The sequence below is a fragment of the Amblyomma americanum genome, chromosome 6 (assembly GCF_052857255.1).
Source record: "Amblyomma americanum isolate KBUSLIRL-KWMA chromosome 6, ASM5285725v1, whole genome shotgun sequence".
Lineage (NCBI taxonomy): Eukaryota > Metazoa > Arthropoda > Arachnida > Ixodida > Ixodidae > Amblyomma > Amblyomma americanum.
Window position 1 is genome coordinate 4802095 of NC_135502.1, and position 20346 is coordinate 4822440.

The 20346-nt window shown below is 43.5% G+C and overlaps 2 protein-coding genes across 6 annotated transcripts in view; one reads left to right on the forward strand and one right to left on the reverse strand.

Moving 5' to 3' along the window:
- Positions 1 to 7203, forward strand: part of LOC144136219 (uncharacterized) — a 31785-nt gene extending 24582 nt beyond the window's left edge. The window contains exons 9-10 of the mRNA XM_077668341.1: positions 1495 to 1587; positions 7009 to 7203. Coding sequence (XP_077524467.1) covers positions 1495 to 1587; positions 7009 to 7177 — 262 coding nt within the window. The 3' untranslated portion in view covers positions 7178 to 7203. The remainder of the gene's footprint in view (positions 1 to 1494; positions 1588 to 7008) is intronic.
- On the reverse strand, positions 1596 to 20330 carry LOC144136220 (uncharacterized). 5 transcript variants are annotated; one of them, XM_077668344.1, is made up of 4 exons: positions 19703 to 20330; positions 11937 to 12035; positions 7930 to 8046; positions 1596 to 5806 (listed from the first exon to the last, which is right to left on the reverse strand). In XM_077668344.1, the coding sequence occupies exons 3-4, from the start codon at positions 8000 to 8002 to the stop codon at positions 5517 to 5519; spliced, it is 363 nt and encodes a 120-aa protein (XP_077524470.1). In that variant the 5' UTR covers positions 8003 to 8046; positions 11937 to 12035; positions 19703 to 20330; the 3' UTR covers positions 1596 to 5516. The 5 variants fall into 5 exon arrangements, 4 of the variants coding, with proteins under 4 accessions (XP_077524470.1, XP_077524471.1, XP_077524468.1 ...); XM_077668345.1 differs by lacking the exon at positions 11937 to 12035 and adding an exon at positions 15342 to 15424; XM_077668342.1 differs by lacking the exon at positions 11937 to 12035.
- Between the last annotated feature and the right edge of the window lie 16 nt (positions 20331 to 20346).

Consider the following 20346-nt stretch of genomic DNA (forward strand, 5'->3'; position numbering starts at 1 on the left):
ACCAGAAATTGTATACGCAAATGAATGTGGGTTGCAACGGCGATGAAAAGTCATGAACTTGCACTTAGTGGCATTAAGTGTCATCAATTAATGATTGCACCATGCTTGAATGTGGTTAAGATTGTCCTGGAGGAATTCTTGATCAGCAGTGTTAGCAACTGGGGCATAAATAACGCAATCGTCGGCGAACAGACTGATGTGACATGATAAATTTAGTGGCAAATCATTAATACAAATTAGAAATAGGAGGGGACCAAGGACAGTTCCTTGTGGAACGCCTGATGTTACCGATAGACTGTGAGAGGAGTAGCTGTCTACAACAACGGACTGTGAACAATATGTGGAATTCCTTTATCTTGTAATAATTTATGGGTGCAGGTTTACTCGGGAAAGCTTTAACAGCAGACGTTTATGAAGAAACTTATTGAATGGTTTGCCCAAGTCTAAAAAGATGGCATCAGTTTCTAAGTTAGCATTAAGGTTGGATTGAAGATCGCGCAGGAAGAGAGCAAGCTGTGTCTCACACAACAGGCCTTTTCGAAATCCATGTTGGGATGGAGTGAAAAAATTTATGGTATCTAGAATTGCATAATCTAGGAGTAGATGACGTGTTCCATGAGTTTATAAGGGATACTAGTCGGCGAAATGGGACGATAGTTGAGTGGCGAGTTTTTGTTGCCTGGTTTGAACACAGGAACGACCTTAGCCATCGTCCACTCTTCTGGCATGATACGTGTTGAGAGTGACTGAGAAAGCAACGAGCACCAGAACTTAGAAATGTCCTTGGTGTTCTTTAGAAAAATGAGTTAATTTCATCGATTCTAGTTGACGATCAAATTTTTAATTTGTAGATTACACATGAAATGCCATTGTAAAGAAAAATGATGGCTGGCATTGCCAGTTCAGTAATGGAATAGAATTTTGAAATAGTTCTTCATGTTCTTTCATGAATACTGTATCCTTTCTCATCTAATTCTCTGTAAATAGTCCCCAATTTTGAGTCTACTATTATTCTGGTTGTTTACCTGCAATTCTGTCCTGTGGAAGTGTAATACACTTGTGCACCAAATGTTTGCATAGAGCTCTTGCCAATTTGCACTTAAGATGGGATTGAGTTAAGTGTAGTGTGTTCACCAGTCAGTCTGCACACAGATTTCTCTTGTCTTACCATTTGGAAAGGTTTCCGGGTGTGGGCCCCATGTTTACAGAAAGAGTGAGGCGCTGATCAGTCTAAAGCTTGCTGGTCCTGCGTCACCTATGGTCAGTCAAATGGACTACTCAGAAGTCATAGTTTATTGAGCACTAGCAGTATAATTATTAATTCAAAAGATCACTAACCGTGCTTACATTTGCTAGCTTCTGATGAGTGATCAGCTGCTGGGAGACGACTGTTAGTTGAATGACTGCTAGTTGAAGTGCAGTTTCACAGCTAGGTTTATTAAAGCACTCTTCTGCAGTTATTGTCTGAGCTTAATGTTGGTTGTTTTATTGCAGTCAACATGCTGGTCTTGTGACGACACTTTCTGGCCATGGCTCGTGGGTGCTACATGTGGCCTTCTGCTCCGACAATGTCCACTTTGCGTCAAGGTACTGTGTTGGCTGGATGGCTCAAACATGCTTTGTGAAGTGCACCCCTTGGTTATGGCTTTAACATTTGGTCCTGCCTCAGTTTGCAGCGCAGCTTTTGTCTTGTGACTTGCCATTCATTGTGTGTGTTGCGCGACCATGTCATGAAAAGTTATTTGTAGCGTGAACTCCAGAGTACTTACATGACATGAAATTTGCTAAAGATATGCATTAGTTGTGCAGTAAAAGGTTGTCAGTGTATTAAAGCAGCACAAAATTCTTATAGTTTCACACTCAGTCGCATTTAGTCATTAGTCATTTGGTGCATCAGGTAGAATGATGGTCAACATCTGGTTTGTAGAAGAGAGTCATGATCTGGGCTTGTTATAAGAGAAACACAGTCATCCCTAAGGAGCAATGCAGATGAACTACTAGAAATCATCACTGTGCATTTGTAATAATAAAGGGTGGAGAAGGGAGCCTGGGGAGGTACCACATTCTACAGAACAAATGAACAACACAGTTATCGCTGACACCTTTTGCTGCTGAAGACGGTACCAGTGGTAGTAGGAGTACTCCAAAGGGCATCGAATAGCAGCTTTGTCTCAAAGTATAGTTGGTTGGCAGAGTGGTTGGCCAGGTCTCTTTTTTTCTTTTTTTTTTGCACATTCATGTGACAAAGAAATCAATATAGCTATAGTGCTTGTTCAAGGGTAAAAACAACCGTGACAGGAACAGGATGTGGGAAGAAAAATGGACAGGACGAGCGGTACCGCTTGTTTCGCTCATCCTGTCCACTTCTTTTCATGCGTCCTGACCTTGTCACTGTTGTTTTCACCCTTGAACATGTCGGACCAACTGGCCCAGAACTTCACTGTGCTGAGCTATAGTACTCACTCTGGTGTTTGCACCGAGAAAACTGCACGGAAAAAAGACAACTGGAAAGCAGTCTCAAGATTGCAGATATGTTATTTCTATTGAGAACAGTGCTTGGATTAGCCAGAAAATTGTGTAAGCATAAAATACATGCAGTGATGCCCTTTGAAAATTTTAGTAAATGCACCTGGTCAGGTGAATTCTTCACTGGCCACAATTGGTTTATCGCTTTCATGTGAAACACTATTTCAGTAAGTCTTTCGATAGTGCTTCGATGGGAACATTGATGATAACGTCAAAACAGGAAAGCATGCAGCGTGCCAAATGCTGTTGAGACAAGAGAATGTGAAGCATCGCTTGCCTTGCATGCAGCCCAACTGTCTGCGTGAATCTGTTGCACACATCCACCTTTGAGGCCTGAGCCAAGCCCAAGCTGTCAGGGTCATTTGCGCTTTTTTTTAATGGTGAGGCCGCTATCGCATAAAGAATGATAAACTAGGCTTCAGGGATTAGCTGCTGCAGCCAAGTGTTGCGACAACAGCAAGAACCAACTTTTGCATTTGCTTAGCGTGGTGCGCCTTCAATGTCTCCAGGCTGCCTCTAGGACCTGCATAAGTGCGTGAGGTGCTGAGGTTCAAAAATTCTTCTTCCCCTTTCTTCTAAGGGTTAGTACACAATATTGCCAAAGTTGGCTGTGCCAATTACATAGGGCTTTCAGTTATTCGCAAGTTTCATGGCCTGTAGGCGGCGCCACTGATAATCCAACATGGCTGCCTGAGAGATGATCCGGCGGCGCTTGTGCTGTGCTGCTTATAGGCAAAAGAGCTCTCAGTGCTGTGCTGTGGGTCAAAGATATGTATGGTATCATCAGTCAACATACAAGCCTTCTGTTCACAGGCACTGCAGGGGCAATAGAAACTACCCGACACAGGTCTGGCACGCAAAACATCCGGATGCTGACAGCGTGGTGCGGCAGGTGCAACACATACCACAGTGGCTCTTATCATGGGAAGAAAGGCGGCAGGGCACGTGCGCTGAGCGAAAACGTGAATACCAAGAAAACTTTTGGCCTTTATCCTGTTCATGCTATTCGCGGACGCCAGCCTTTCAATTTGTTCGCAGTCAGTTATCCAATTTCCGCACATACGCCATTCTATCTGGGTGCCTAGAGAAGCAAAACATAAAAAGTCATGGTCTGTGCGCAAGAAGACAGCAAGAATACAGAGTAGCAATGACAGTCTGCATTTCAGTCCCACTGATTTATTTTGGAGCATTACGGGCAGGCAACAACTTTTACTGACGTAAATGTTACGGATGTATGTAGCATGTTACAAATGTTACGGATGTAGCTCCATTTTGCCGTAAAGTTAAACAGACCCCGAATTTAGTTTGCTTTCGACGGCTACTGATTGCAAGCATTGCACACATTGAATCATGCAAGAAACATGTTTTTTTATTTTTCAACGGTACCTGTATGGTCAAGTGATTGCTGCTGAAGTATGTTACCCTCAAGGGCGGTTCACAGTTTACGTCATTCGGGATCACTGCACACCAGTGGTATGCTAGAAGAAATAATTGGGACAGAAATGTGGACTGAAAACTGTCACAGCCTTCATCACAATATTTGCAGTGCAAACCTTAATTATGCTGCGAATTTAAAGCTGCGTGAAAAAAACGAGGATGATTGAAAGAACACAACCAACAGGACAGCTACAGCACTAATGGTGTTGTTTGTATTTTTATTCGTCAGCCCCATTTCGACTCTCTGGTTTAACTTTTCATGATGAGTAACCGGCTTGCCTACACTGAGGTTTTAAATAACTTGATTATCCGCTCCGTCTTGAGCTTAGAGTTAGAGAGAATGGATGCAGATTTATCTCAACCTTGACCAGACAGTTCAAGCACTGCGGTAGACTGAAAATGAGATTGCCTTTATGTTTTCTGCCATCTTGTTGTGTGCTTTACATGTGCGCTTGGATGTTACATTAACATATTGCCTTGACTGTGTGAAAAATGGCACTCACTCAAAATGCTGTAACACGCTAAAAGCGCCGCACGATAGTAATACCAGTACAGAAGCTGGGCGCGAGACGTCAGCCCAAGCCAGATGCTTCCCACCGGTATCATCTCTCCGGCAGTTCTGGAGGCGGCCGTGTGGCTGCGACACAGTATGTGAAACTTGTGAATACCATAGTCCTTCAGTGCTTTTTCCGGTCAGGAGTGTGTGCCGCTAGTGGCACAGCTGTCATAGAGGGGCCATAAAACTACCACTGCGAGCGGCAGTTTGACATCCTCTTGGTGTTTGTGCTTTTTAGGAGTTGGTATTTGGGCTTAGCACGGATGCTACTTTACCGGTTATTACCTGAAAGTTTTGCTGCAACATCGAGACACTAAAAACCCTGTGTGATCGACGGCGGCTGCTATCGCTAGCAGCCGTTTTCTGACCAACAGCGCACTTACTTTTTCTCACTGCTTGTTATGAAACAGCGATTTTTGTACAGGGGTCCAGCCTGCGCATTACTGTGCCCTTAATTTTCACTGCAGCTTGCCTGCAATATCACTCCAGAAGATCTAGCATAGAGGTCAGTAACATGTTTCTTTGTGTCTGGGTTGCCTTCGTCAAAGTGCATGAGACTATTTTGCATAGGCTTATGGCTGGTGCTTGCCTTGTGACAGATACTGCAAGCTCACTGATGCTGAAAATAAGACGTTACAGTGGCATTCGAAGAGCCAGAGAGCACACTACAGAAGGAATCACAAGATAGGCGCATTGGCAGTTTGATGGCGCTGTCTCAAAAGTTTTTTTTGCTGACACTTTCGGAGACTGCAAAGCCAGCTGCTGCAGACTCTTGCTACATAAGCTATTTATTTACTTTGTCATGCTGTGATGATGAAGATGCTGGCGAGTACAAGAAAATTATCAAATTTTTGTTTAGTGCTCATGTGCTGGCTGTGCGCTACCAAAAAAATTAGACAAGCTGTGGATGTCCACCACAGTACTGTGGTCTACAAATTTCTGAGTCGTTTTGCTGGTGGCTTCACTCTGAGCGTGCGAGATTGTGGCTTCGGCTTGCTCAAGTACGCTGGTAGACCTTCAAATATCCGTGGGATGGTGCGGGCTTGAGTTCCAGCTTCTCATGTTGCAGCGACACTGCTTCTTCGTTGACCACAAACTCTTCAGTCCAAATAATATCCGTGGGGTCAAAATGCTCCTCGCAGACATGGACATTCTTGCAGTCTAAGCTAAATCCAGCGCTTTCCTGTCGGGGTATCGCCGGCTTGTATATTTCACGCTGCTTGGTATCGCTCGGCAGACAGACCAGTGAGGCCTTTTCCAGAGTACCTCTGTAGCCGGAGCAGCAACCTGTCACAAAGCAAGTCTTCAGTATCACAGGTTAGCAAGTCACATGCACTGTACTTGTTTGTGAATGAAGGCAAAACCAGGAGAGAAAATAGCTGCTGCCACAACGCAGGCGTCGCATTCTGCCTGCAGTCTCGCAGTTGCACAGACGTTTGCGTCATTGCCCTAACAGGACTTCTAGCACTGCCACTTGGAAGGCGCGGTCAACATACGAAGCTCTCCCACAGCGTTACGGAGAACTTTCACCATCATTAAAGCATTGGAGGACTATGATAATACCTAGGAAGTTAAACGGGGCACTGCTAGTACAATTCCTGTGCTTGGAATGTCGGGCAGCGGCAGGGCACCTTCTTAGTCCAGTGGCATGTAGAGGAGGAATGCTGTACTCTGGGAAACCTTCCCGTGACTGTATTTGGTGCAGATGGGTGGCACCATATTTCTATAAATGTTATAGAAAGATGTTATAGGGAAATTAAGTTTTGTTTGTTCGTCTTCTCTCATCTGCTGAGAGACAAACTTTTTTGGCCCACTTCATTTTGCCTGTGGCATACATGGCATAAAAATGACATCTTGAGTGGGATGTAAATGACAATGGAAACCGCCCCTTCATTTGCAGTTTTCATAGCAAGCAATGCAGTTACCTTCTTATGCAGAACTGAAAAAATGCTGGTTCTGTTTCCAAAGTGTAATCTGTCATTCTAGTGCAGCTGCTTGGTTTGTTGATATTTCCTTGTACTGTTCCTTCAAATCTGGAGAAATGAAAAATCTGGAGAACTGGGTTTGATGATGTGTGCCGCCTTTCGGTAATATTTTGGGTGCTTGTTCATTCATTGTCATTGTCGCTTTTGGAGCTGGCTGGCTTAAGAGCTTTAATGAAAAAAAAAATGATGAAGTTGCAATTTTATCTGTTGTTTTTATTCCTCACATGACCTAGAGTGAACTTTGAGATCATAGCCACTGTTCACTGTTGAAGCAAGAGCTGAAACAACATGATGTACATTCAGTTATAACCTATTTACCGGATGCAGGCAAATTCCACATGGTGATCCATGTTTAGTAATGTCTTGCGCACCAAAGAAGAAATCGTAAAATAAAATTTGGTGTCCATAATCCTCGAGAGATAGCCATATTATGAGATCTCATGCGTGATAGACAAGTCAGCTAAGACAGGCAAGTAAATAACCAAGTGCCCTGTGGACTTGCAGCTCATCAGACCGGACAGTGAAGGTGTGGGACCTCCCAGCAAAGGAGTGCGTCCACACCTTCAGTGAGCATTCCGACCAGGTGTGGTGCACCAAGTACAACCCCATGGGGAGCCGCCTGGTCTCCGTCTCTGAAGACAAAAGCATCATTGTGTACGACTGTCCCGTGTAAATAAACTGTGTCTGATGGCTCTCTAATGGTGCCGTATTATGTATAGCCAGTGTACGTGGCACTCGGTGCAACCACTGGTGTAACTTGGCATCACTGCTGAATAAACTGGCATCAGAATCCCGTCAGGCAGCTGGAGAAGATATGGCAAATCCCAAGGACTACTTGTTGCCTTTCAAGGCTAAAAGACGTTGAGGTTGCTTGCTATTGCTACATGGGGAAAAGCTTGAGAGCCACCATTAGACATTATTGCGAAGGTCCAAAAAGCTTCAGGAAATAAAAGTCTAAAGTAGTTCTTGATCTGTGTAAACATATGATTAATATGATGAGACCAGATGATCGGTGGAACAGAACAAGGGAATATCTTAGGTGAAGGAAAGTGAGGTATCCTAATAACTGACCTTTTGGGTAGATATGCCATATCTTAACATAGTTTTCACTGGAAATGCGGGATTGTCACCTGGACTGCCTAAACACTAATGCCACTTGGCATCTACCTGTCAGAGATAGCAGAAATTGTATTACCACTGATAATGTTTGTCAGCCATGCATCTAGAGTGACAAAAAATACTACAGCACTTGAAACAAGAGAGTAAAAAGGAAAAAAAATATATGTGACCCATGCATGTTTTACACCACTCAAGCGTCCCACAGTCTTTTCTGTGGTGCATTTTTCATCATTATGAATAGCTACCAACTTGCCAAACCATCAGATTTATTGCAAGTATTTAAAATGGTTGCATGTTCAGTCTTGCCTCGTGACAAGCCAGGAACTTGGTAAGGGCTACGAAGACGCATCAGTTTTGTCTTGAAGTTGGTCACTTGCATGAGGACTCTGTATTGCAGGGGTCACTGTCCAATTTGAAAGCCACCTAAGGGAAAAACAAAACTAAATCGTGAATTGGGGGTTTAACATCCCAAACTGACACATGTATTATCAGGGACACCATAATGGAGGGCTTCGGATTAGTTTAGACTGCCTTTAACATATGCCATTGTCACACAGCACACAAGTGTTTTCATATTTCGCCTCCATCGAAATGCAGCTGCCGTGCCGGGGATCGAACCTGCAACCTCTTAGTGAAGAATAGAGGGTAGGTATTAATGCAAAAACGTTACATGTCCCATTAGCCGGCATACGTCGCAGTCCATGGCACAAAATTCCCCAGTGACATCACCATGCTCTCGCGTGACATCAGCAGTTGACCATAAGATAGTGACATCTGCAGCAAAGAAGAAAAATAAAATTTCTGCCGAATGTGCCGGGGCACTGAACCAAGGACCTTCAGATCACGAGACGAGCGTGCAACCCACAGGCCACAAAACTGAATTAATTCTTGGCGGAGGTGAACCTAGTATATGCATTTCCTTACGACCGTATGCTAATGAGTAGGTGTGTCACAATGAGCTCACAATGAGTCAATGCTTTTGCATTCAAAGCATGTAAGCAGTCTCAAGTGCCCTTCACAATTTTAAGCAAGCATGACCTCTTTTCTTTTTCACCCTCAGGGGGACGTCTCTCTTAATGGTACAAGATGGTACATAAAAGTACCTTCATGAAGCATTTATTTCAGCCAGAGCCGTTTTTTTTTCATTGGCCCTATACGCACCTAACCATGTTGCGTGTGCTGTAGCCGTTAAAAAACGGCTGAAAATCTTAGCTTTTCAAAACTGTCATAGGTGAGAGAGGAAGCAAACTCAACACTGACAAATGTTGTGAGGGCGGCTAGAAAAAGTAAATGCGTTCACGTGGTCAGATGCATGTCTGATCATGCAAATGGTATGTGCATGGTCACTTACAAGATGTAGTGCATGCTTCTCAAGACTACCCCGATGGCTTTTCGACCGAACAAGCTGTATACACTGTTGCATAGAAAGGCAGGAACTGTCAATGATGAAAAATTCTCCCCCAACACTGCTTCAGTGTTCGACTTCAGAGCGTTAGCTACGGGAGCTTCAAATGTTTACATCGGTGTGCTCGGCAAACGTGGAGAAGACCAAATCTAAACATCAGCGGATGTTTTCTTTCTGGAAACATCCTTTGGATGGATGGATGGATGGATACGGCTGAACCCTTTACATCGGGCGGTGGCTCAAGCCACCTAGCCATGTCTTGTGAAATTTTACTCCTGTCTTGCTTTTAGCCACCAATCAGATAACCTTCGCTTGGTTACTTCTAACCTCTTAAAATCCACTTTCCCTTCACTATCCCTAAACCCCAATGCCTTGGGTAAGTCAGCTCCGCTGCCTTCCACTGTAGGGTGAAGCCCTTTACAGAAAAGTATCAAGTGTTCAGCCGTTTCCTCCTCCTCTCCGCACGCAATGCACAAAGTGTCTATCTCCTGGTACCTGACTCTATACTTCTTAGTCCGCAAAACTCCAGTCCTGGCCTCAAACAACAAAGAACTTCCCCTACAATTATCATAGATATTTTCTTTGACAATTTCCTGTTTAAAGGTCCGGTATGTTTCTAGTGCCGATTTCGTCAGCATCCCTGTTTTCCACAAAGCTCTCTCTGTTCCTTTAACCTTTTTCTTAACCGATAATTGCTGATTTGCCCCCTTACTGCTGTCCAGATATTTTCTAAGACACAAGCAGCGCCATCTGCCGCATGGATTTTGCACTATTATTGCGATTTACAGCCACCTTCATTATATCCGGTATATTTCTTCATTATGTCAGTTAATAAATTTTATAAACGTGCATCAGAACACGACGAATCGTTTGACGCTATCCGGAACCCCTTGCGACAAATGGTTAAGCCATAATGGCCGTCTGAAGGTCCTTAGGATACACGGTTTGGGGGCAGAAAGGTTGTTGGTGTGAATCCCACACATATTTTTTGGTTTCATTTCAATTGGTAATTTTATCCTGAACATGCCAAGTCATTTGACACCACTTCGAACAATCTGCGTCAGATGGGTGGCCCCCAAATTTTATGCAAATGGTGGTCCCGGGGGGGGGGGGGGGGGGGGGTCCCACTTTGATGCCGCTATACTGGCATATACATAATGGATCGAAAGAGTAGGTATTAATTGAGGTGCTACGCACCCACTGTTGCTAGGTGATAGTGTGGTCAGATGGGAGCTGTTCTGGTCAATTTGACCTTCACTGCAGACAGATGTGTCCTTGACAGACTTGAGTAGTAAGAGCGAACGATTTTAAAATAAAAAAAACTTCGATCTAGGCGATACAGATGAACGATGTGCGCAAAACATTCGACGAACCACATACACGGGAGAAACACAAGGACTGGCGCCTGTGGTTCGTCGAATGTTTTGCGCACATCGTTCATCTGTATCGCCATGCGCCAACTAGGCCTAACAGAAGTGTTTCGATCTAGGCAGGAATCGAAAATGGGCCTGCAGCGCGCGTGACGGGGATGCTTCCACTGCGCCACGATGGTTCGACATTTGCAGCTGAATGAAGGCGCGTCTGCTGAATGCAGAGTTGTTTTAGAAACGTACACGAGTAATTATGAGCATATAAATTACAGATGTCACAATTAACCGAGTGCAAAAGTATGTTTCCGGTAAATTTACTTCTTGCTTGGCGTGTCGTAGCACCATCATGAGGCACCCCAAGAAAACTTTCCTCACAATGTATGATGCTAGCCCTGCAGATGGCGCCATAATGCAAGCACAAATACTTTCGCATTACCGCACACAAGTTGTCGTAAGGGCCTCCTCGAATTTTTTTTCCCTACATGCAGACAGAGAACCCAGAACTTTATTTGGAAGGGGAGGGGGGGGGGGGGGGGGGCAAGTTTTGTGATGTTTGTATATCGTGTTTTTATTCTTATTTTAGAGCGAGAGCTCTACGTTGTACTCGGGATACAACTTCGATTTCGATGTGGATAACGAATGACCTTCAATGCCTTACAAGGACGAACCAAACTTAACTGTGTGGTGGTATGGCCCAAACTATGAAGTATGACCACGTGATCATATGACTATGACCATTGGGTACCTGATCTTGAGATCTGATTTGAGACAGTGGGCACCATATCAGCAACGATTTTCAATGCCTCACAAGGTCAAACCGAACTTAACTGCATGGTGGTATTTCCAAAGCTACTATGACCATGTGATCATATGACTATGACCATTGGGTACCTCACCTTTGCCTTGACACTTGACTTTGACCGTTGCCCTTTGATTTGAGACAGCGGGCGTCATGTGGTTATGACCTTTGATTTGCAACATGGAGGAAAGAAAGCTCAGGAGAGACCCTCGCTATCCGAGCTGCATGCCAGAAAGTGTCCCGAAAGTCACGCGCTTTCGCAAGGGCTACTGGGAGTCTTTGGCCGACAGCGCAGCCAACAGTAACGCTGGGCGCAGCGTCGTCGTCTGCTGCATTGTCTGTTGCACAAGCGCGCCGAGACTACGGCCAAATAGGGGGGGCTCAGGGGGGAGCCAGCTTCAAAAAATGTGACGTAGCCGCCTCTCCTCAGTTATTTCCTTTCTCTATGATGTGCAATAATAGAACATTCAAACCAAGCGAACCGTATCTCACCATGCTTAACAGAGCTTTCGCTCGTATAACTAGGTTCAAGACATTTTGAACCCCAGGCATATTTTTATATTGTATTTCAATATTTTAGAAGTGTATTCTATTCTTTCATTAATATAAATTTTAGGATTTTATATAATTTTTGTAATCTATTTTATGACATTTTTAATCATGATTAATTACAACCTTAGAAAATTGTACGTTTGGCTTTGGTTTTTGACGAAAGGAAATGGTGCAGTAACTGTCTCACATCTCGGTGGACACCCGAACCGCATCTGCTTCACGCGTGGACTGGTCCAAAATCGGGCCCGCAAGGGGAGGTGGCCGGATGTATCGCTGTCGGCCTGCTCTGCACGCGGCAGCGCACGGCGCTTTACATGAGTTTTCGTACACCATTTTTTTGCTGTTGTGGTATGTTTGGTTTATGGTTTATAGGGGTTTAACATCCCAATGAGACTCAGGCTATGGGGGACGCCGTAGTGAAGGGCTCCGGAAATTTTGACCATCTGGGGTTCTTTAACGTGCACTGACATCACACACCGGCCTCTACTGAATTCACGGGAATTTAAGGAGAACAGAGAACATATTTTGCACGGTTTAATAACACATATATATCCTTCCCATTACTTTCAGTGTAAAAGAGATATTTCTCAAAATACACTTTGTCTATGTACAGCATTCCGTACAATACAGATAATGTGTTGACGCACTGGAGGTGTTAAGTACTCTCAACCGACGTAGCTGACATTTTCAGTACATCATTTCGTGCATCATTCACACAATATATGTGCGATCATTCCGTGGATACTATTCACGCAATACAGAAGGATCATTCTGTGCACAGTGAGAGCACACAATTTAATGTATTCATGATGTACCTTACAATTGCAGGTAATTGCAAAAAAAAAAAAATTGTTTAGCTTGTGCATTACAAATAAAGAACACACAACTAAAATTTGTTGTCAGTACTTCTTTTAGGCCTCTTTTGCGTCATTACATAAGGAACGGTGCTGCAAACGTTAGAGGAAAAGAGCAAACACATGAAAGCAAACCACTATCACACAATGGTCTTGAATATCCGTGCTAATATAGTATGTGACACCAATAGAATTCAGTCAATTACATAATCGGTTCCCACAATATACCGACTCTTCTGTGGACCAAACATGGTGACTGCATTGTCAACAGCAGTGACTACATTATAGTTCATGATCCACAATGCCGAAATTAGCATGTGGCTCCCAACAATTAAGTGAGCGCAAGTGGCGGTTCATGTCGTATTCATGCAGGTCTCGCTGCACTCTTCGCAGTTTTGAAGGTCACGAGCACAAAACCGAACACCACCATAGCTGTCACAGCACCGACATCACTAATACATGAAGGAACACAATGCCAAAGTGTGTGTGGCCAGTGCCGCGAAGCAGACAACCTGCCCCTTTTTGTGTGCCATCCGCCAGAAACACCTGCTCCGGTGCGGGCTGCCCCTAGGCCGACCGCCGGATGTATAGAAGCCTGGATTTCTGGGCCGCACCACCGGATGTTACTGGACTTCCTTTGACAATCCAGTGTGCACTTCTACATTTAGATATTACCGACATTACTTCATGTGAGCAGGCACACTGTCGCAATAAAAAACAAAAAAGGCTGACAGCGCCCGAGATAACACGACTGACGGAGTGCACAAAACACGCAAAAGATGCGCTGTGGTTACAACCTTACAACGGTTGTGTCGGTATAGTGTTCTAGAATACTATAGTTCTAGTACACTATAGCGCGGGTCAGAAATTCAAAAGGGATATAAAGAGAGATCTTTTCTCTTTTCAGAAACTTTTTGCGGTTAGATCTAGTTCTTTACTACAGACGGCAGCGCTAGTTCCTCCTTCAGTTAAGTTCATAGCGAATGGTGGCGCAGTTACGGTTTCAGCGGAGGTTTCTCCAGTTAGCTGGGACATACCCCAGGTTGTATCATATTATATATCTGTTTCCATTGTTAGTTCTGTCTACCGTCGTTTTAAGTAAAGCATAAAAATATTTCTGATGCGCTGCCTCTATAACGTAATTCCTTTCTGAACTTTATTTCTTCTGAATTATTAAAGGGAACAAGAAGGCAGGGGAACAAAGGGAAGGCAAGAGTAAAACATTTGGCGCATGAGCGCCTCGTTTGAACATGCCATGATGGGCAGCGTCATCAGTCATGTAGCTATGCCACATGTTTGCTAGCTGTATATATTGGCTGTTGCTCTGGGCAAGAGAGTGAAATTTCGTTCATTTTTGAAAGCCAATAAATCCAGCACTTGATTTAGAGCAAAACAAAGAGGCAAACTCTATAACTGCGCCACTCATATGCGGTGGTCAAACTTCGATGGAGGCGAAATTCTAGACGCCCGTGTACTGTGCAATGTCAGTGCACGTTAAAGAACCTCAGGTGGTCGAAATTCCCGGAGCCCTTCACTACGGTGTCCATCATAGCCTGAGTTGCTTTAGGATGTTAAACCCCCATAAACCAAACCATATGCGATCGATGTCCAATTTCGCAAACATGCATATTGTCAATGTTTTCTTTAGCGTTTTTTTTGTTGTTTGCATAGTAACGATTAGTGCTTCAACTATAACACGTTTTTTCAGCTAAATATCTTGCATTGTAATTGTACCTGCACTAAATTGCGTGAACAGTGCCAAAACTTATTACAAGGAACCTCCGGCAGTTTTTCTACCTCCTCCAATTGATTTTGCTGAAACTTTCACTGTGCCTTTTCAACAGTGTTCTGGCTTTTTGTGCAAAGTTTCATAGTGGGGCGGTGTTTAGTTACAGCACAAATGAATTTGGAAATTTCCCATTTCGTGGCTTCAATTGGGGAGACTATGCCATGGGCAACCTTGAGTGTGTAACGTCACTGGATGCACAGCCGTCAATATTCGCTCTGCGTCTGCTGAAGGACAAAATTTTGAGCTGGCGTTTCGTCATTTCAGAGATATATATAATGACTCAAGATCTCACTTACAGCCGCCACTTTAGGCTGTCTACGGGCACACAATTGGTTTTGCGACAGTATCCACAATGTCACAAAGCAGGCTGTCACGATGTCTTCATTTGGTCGAAACCCAGTTTCGGTTTCCCATGGTTTTTTATCTACTTGGTATTTTGAAAAACGACCTTTTGTACTGGAGCGAGGGGACTCTATGGAATGTGATGCGATTATCAACTCAAAATGTTCAAAAAACCCTTGGAGCTGGCCATTAACCTCACCATTAACTGCTGGGGGAGCCCATGGTATTAGCAGAGTCCTTCAATAGCTTTTGGATGTGAGAGTAAGTTCCAGCAGTAGTTGCTTGAACGGCATATTCGCAGTTAAAATTTTCACCTGGGTCTACGCTGTCGGTCAATTTTAGAAGCTCCTGGAGATACTTGAACAAAGAACCATGCGAATTTACACAGCAAGCTTGACCACTACCTGATGCAGATCGATTTACAGGTCACTCTTGGGGTGGTGCCATCTGGGCCATGTATTTCTTCAACTTTTTTGACCGAAAAATGGGTTTGGCATGGTTCTCCTATGTAAAATTTCTCACTCGTGGGGGGGTACCCCCAGAGAATCTATTTCTGAGGACGTTGCGCTGTTCGGATGTCCTCTACCAATCCTCAACAAGTCCTCACCTGGTCGATCCTGTTCAGCCCCCGTACATCTTCAGAAAATCCTCAAACTTTTCTGGTTTGTTTCCAAGACATATGATGACAATCTGGTTCGGAGAATGTGCGTTATTTGCTTGCTTATTGCAAGAAGCATTCATAAGAATTATGAAGAGCTTTCTTTTGTGCTGGATTCTGAGAAAAACTAATTTCACAAAAGTTCGGCCGCACTTAGAATGACTGGCTTGATCACCACCTTTGTCAGTGCGCACGGACTATTATTTTAGCCGTCTTTCACAGAGTGATGGCTACAACTCTCTCTGGACTTTTTGCCACCTCAGTGACAAAGCCATTTAGATAAGTACATCTACTGTTGGCCAAAAATCGTAGTCCAGCCCTAATGGAAACATGCAGTGGATAAGTCCTGGTCAAACATCAAATGTATTTTAGGATATATCCTGAAGATATACCATTTCTTGGATCAGAATTATTCTCTTTGTTATAACACCATTGCACACAAATTTCTTTTAATTATACCTGCACTTTTATGTAATTAAAGCAGGCTTGATCTCAGTGCAATGCCACAATATTTTCCTGCCAGAGGACGTTTGTAGGACATACGAAAATCTTTTTCCTTGTGTCATCCAGCAGCGTACAGACTGAGGGCATCCTTTTGAGAAGGTTTTGGCACTGATGCTACCAAAGGTCCCGAGGACGTTTGAACCATTTCAGGATGTGCCCACGAGGTTTTGGTGTTGTCTGGGCACTGCCTCTATTAATCTGCACCTGGTCACTATGATTATCCCTGTGAATAGATTCAATAGCCATCGATAGGCGACTGCAACCTGCAAGTTTTTTGGTCCAAGAAAAAAACTCTGTGATATACGACACCTTGCAGTTTCAATTAATTGTCCCTATCAGAGATAGCTACACTATGTTGTTAGTGAACTTCCCGATGTTCGGCGAGCACACACAGCGGAAAACGTGCGAGGAAGGCGACCATCAACCCTTGGGAGGAAGACGAAGGAGCCAGAGGCAAGAAGGACATTGGACAGTACGCACTCATGTAATCACTCGCAAGTTAACCTTATTAACAAATAGTTGTTTGAAAAAGTAAAAAGGCATTGTGTCGTTAATTTGCACTCCAACACAAGAATTGCCTACAATGTGTACCTCATGATTCATTTTTCTGCAATTATTGCACAATGCAAAATTTCTGAAGCAAAGGAGGCAGGAAACAAGGGCAAAAACAAATATTGCAGTATTATGTATTTAATTGACAAAATTGCTGCCATGGGATAAGTTTCTGCACATATTCATATTTGTGCTTTTCTACAGTGCCAATGTTTTCCTAAAGAAAGCACAGGGGCCAGGAAACCATCAATATTCCTTATCTAGAGCAGTGGCAAATAGACCCTTATGTGTACTGAGTGCTTCCCTAATGACATTAAAGGAGTATAGGCATAAAATTTCGGTTCCGTGTTTTCTTCTTTGTAATGATGCGTAAGACATCACTACATATGGATCACCATGTGATATTCGTCTATGACTGCTAAATAATTTAAAATTGAATTTTTTCCCTCACTTGCTTCAGTTTCAATAGCTGAGTGATGCCTCCGGCATCAAAGGTCAGTGTAGGCCATGTGAAGCATGAAGAAAACTGCAATATTATTGCTGCTTTTTCACTTGTTGCAATCCCAGCTCTTGAGACAGGCTCGCTTTAGTGTTGTAGTGGATTAAAATACCAAACCAGCGATTATAACGCAGTTCTTTTCATGACTCATGACCTACGACATATGGTGACGTTTGAAGTCATAGCACTTGGATGCCAAAATCAAAACAGTTTGCTGTGCTTCGAGTGATCGTGATTACAGCAACAATGATCGAGATCTTAGGCATAGTAGCAGCGCGAAAAAACACACACAAAAGAAGAACGTTCTTCAAGCGTCACCATAAGTCGTAGGTCATGAGGCATGAAAAAAACTGCGTTATAATCGCTGGTTTGGTATTTTAATTCACTACAACACTAAAGCGAGCCTATCTCAAGAGCTGGGATTGCAACAAGTGAAGAAGTAGCAATAATATTGCAGTTTTCTTTGTGCTTCACATGGCCTACACTGACCTTTGATGCCGTAGCCATCACTCAGCTATTGAAACTGAAGCAAGTGAGGGAAGAAATTAAATTTTAAATTATTTAGCAGTTATAGACGAATATCACACGGTGATCCATATTTATTTATTGATTTATTAATACCTCAAATGCCCCATTGAAGGGGCATTACATGAGGGGGTGGAACTTCAGCAGTAAATTTCTTCAAATGACGATCTGAATGACGATGAGTCGATCTGATCAACGATGGCGTTTGGCAGCTCATTCCAGTCCCTTGCTGTATGAACGAAAAATGATGACAGATGCGCAGAAGTGCGGGCAGGGGGAGGGTAGACTGCCTTCCCGTGGTTTGTGCGATTGGAGATGTGATGTGCGGGGCTGATAATGGAGTTGAGATGTGGATGATGATAGAATTTATGAAACAGACACAGTCTGGAAATTTTTCGGTGGTTCGCTAAAGTTGTGAGTTGAGCATTGCGTTTTAGTTGAGTTACACTTACATGATAAGAATAGGCTCAGAAAATGAAACGAGCTGAGCGATTCTGTACAGATTCGAGAGTAGTGGAAAGGTTATCTTGACGATGGTCCCAGATCGCGCATGCATATTCTAATTTGGGACGGCTAAGTGTTAAGTAAGAAAGGGATTTCACTGATGGGGTTGCTAGTCGCAGGGTTCGTCGAAAGTAACCAAGGACGCGATTTGCCTCGTTAGTAATCTGAGATACATGAAAAGACCAATTTAGATCAGGTGTCAAATGGATGCCTAAATACTTGTAAGTTAATACTGAAGCGATTTCAGCATTCCCGATTAGATATCTTGAAGATGGTTGTGAATGACGTCGGTGGTATGATAGCAGAGATGTTTTTTCACATTTAAAGACATTAGCCATGTATTACACCAGGTTAGTACGTGGTGAATGTCAGACTGAAGAAGCAAAATGTCATCGCTGTTAGTAATATGCCGGTAGATAATGCAATCATCAGCGAATATGCGAATGTTAGAACATATGTTAGCAGGCAAATCGTTAATATAAATGAGAAAAAGGAGGGGGCCTAAGAGGGTGCCCTGAGGTACCCCAGATATAACAGAGGAATAAGATTAACATTTATTAACAAAAACAAACTGCTGCCGATTAGTGAGAAAGCTGCATATCCAATTAAAAACATGCTCGTTAAGATTGACACGAGAAAGTTTTAGGAATAGTCGTTTGTGAGGAACTTTGTCAAAAGCTTTTTCAAAATCGAGGAAGAGGGCGTCAACAGGAATGTTAAGGTCAATGCTAGTAATGTCTTACACATAATTACAAAGAAGAAAACACGCAACCAAAATTTCATGCCTATACTCCTTTAAAAGAAGAACGTTCTTCTGTGTTTTTTTTTGCACTGCTACTATGCCTAAGACAAGTAACCAACTCGCTCAAGAGCCTGTTTTACTGAATGATCGAGATTGCGTGGTCTTGGTAAAGGTGAGCTGATTGATTTCACACACAATTTATGCAGTAGTATATATGACACAATTATACTAGCACACATAATCAGATGAACTTTGGGGCACGCTAGAATTAAGGATCATCACAGGAGGTGGCAGAGTGCTGCTGATGGCTATGTGGACAACCAAGATCCCTGATCATAATGAAAATGAATTTTCCATGCATTCCTAGCATATCTGGGCATAGAGTGGAATCGGCCAGTTCACCTTGGGTTTGCCAGTGCAAGATAACGCAGGCATTCAGGAGATATAGAAGATACCTTTTAGTAGCAGATGTAGGTTTTAGAGACATGAGAAGTAAACAGTGATACATGTAAATGTGCATTGAGGATAATGCGCTGCTTTGAGGCCCAGGCCACTCGTAATTGATGCCCCGGTGAGCCGTTTGAATGGTTGAGACAAGTGTGGATGTCTGCAGGATGTCTGCCATTGCTGCCTTGCACCACTCTAGCTGCTGCATCTTGCCTAAGTCACAATGCTGGCTGACGAATTTTAGCAAGTTTTATCTTTATCATATCTCCTGTCACTATGCATCCAAACGATTGCTGAGAACAGTTTACAAAAAAATTATTAAATGTGTTCAGTGCACAGTTGCTGTTCCCATGAATTATCAAGGCCACACTCACCTGCAGCCAATGATGTGAGACACAGATACTGAGCCTGACTTAAGGGTGAAAACTTTATAGGCCATGTCTCATTGAACAAAAAACGTTGCGTTAGAATAACAAACAACCGACAGAATTCAAATAAATACTTCGTTAGCTGCATGATGGCAAGGGTAACACTCACAAAATCAATGCCACAATGAAGTTCTGGCGAAATGCTTTTGATGGGACCTCTTGCCATGACACACCACGAGCTGGTAGGCACGACTACGGAGTCCGACGTCACAAAAAGCAGCATCACACATCACATTTAGACGGCAGCTCGTTTTTTCACGCTGCATTCACAGCTCGCTTCGCAAGGGTAATATTTGGAGGGAAGGCAGTGTTTTTGCTGTTATGGTCAACTCTCGCATCCTTTCTGATTTTAGTTGTGCACAGCAACAGGATATTACAACCAAGTACGTTTCCATGAACGGAAAGAAGCATGCTTACATACATAAAAGCTTTATACATTACACTGACAGCTAGCGGGAACTTCCGTCATAAAAATAACATTTGTTTACGCCACGCAGCCCACAGCCCGCACAGATTCAAATCCGGCGCGGATGTGATCGACAAATGTCGAGTTAAAATTCTTTTTCCGCGCGCACGTACGCATAAACCTACTAAGCAGGGGCTGCAGACGCTCTCGCAACAGTCATGTACAATTTCCAACGTCCGGTGATGAAAAAATAACGCAGTTTCCCTGTTTTTTTAAATGGATTACCCGCAGCGCCGGCCGGCACATATGAGCAGTCACATGGTAAAGTCACGTGACCAGTTCAGACA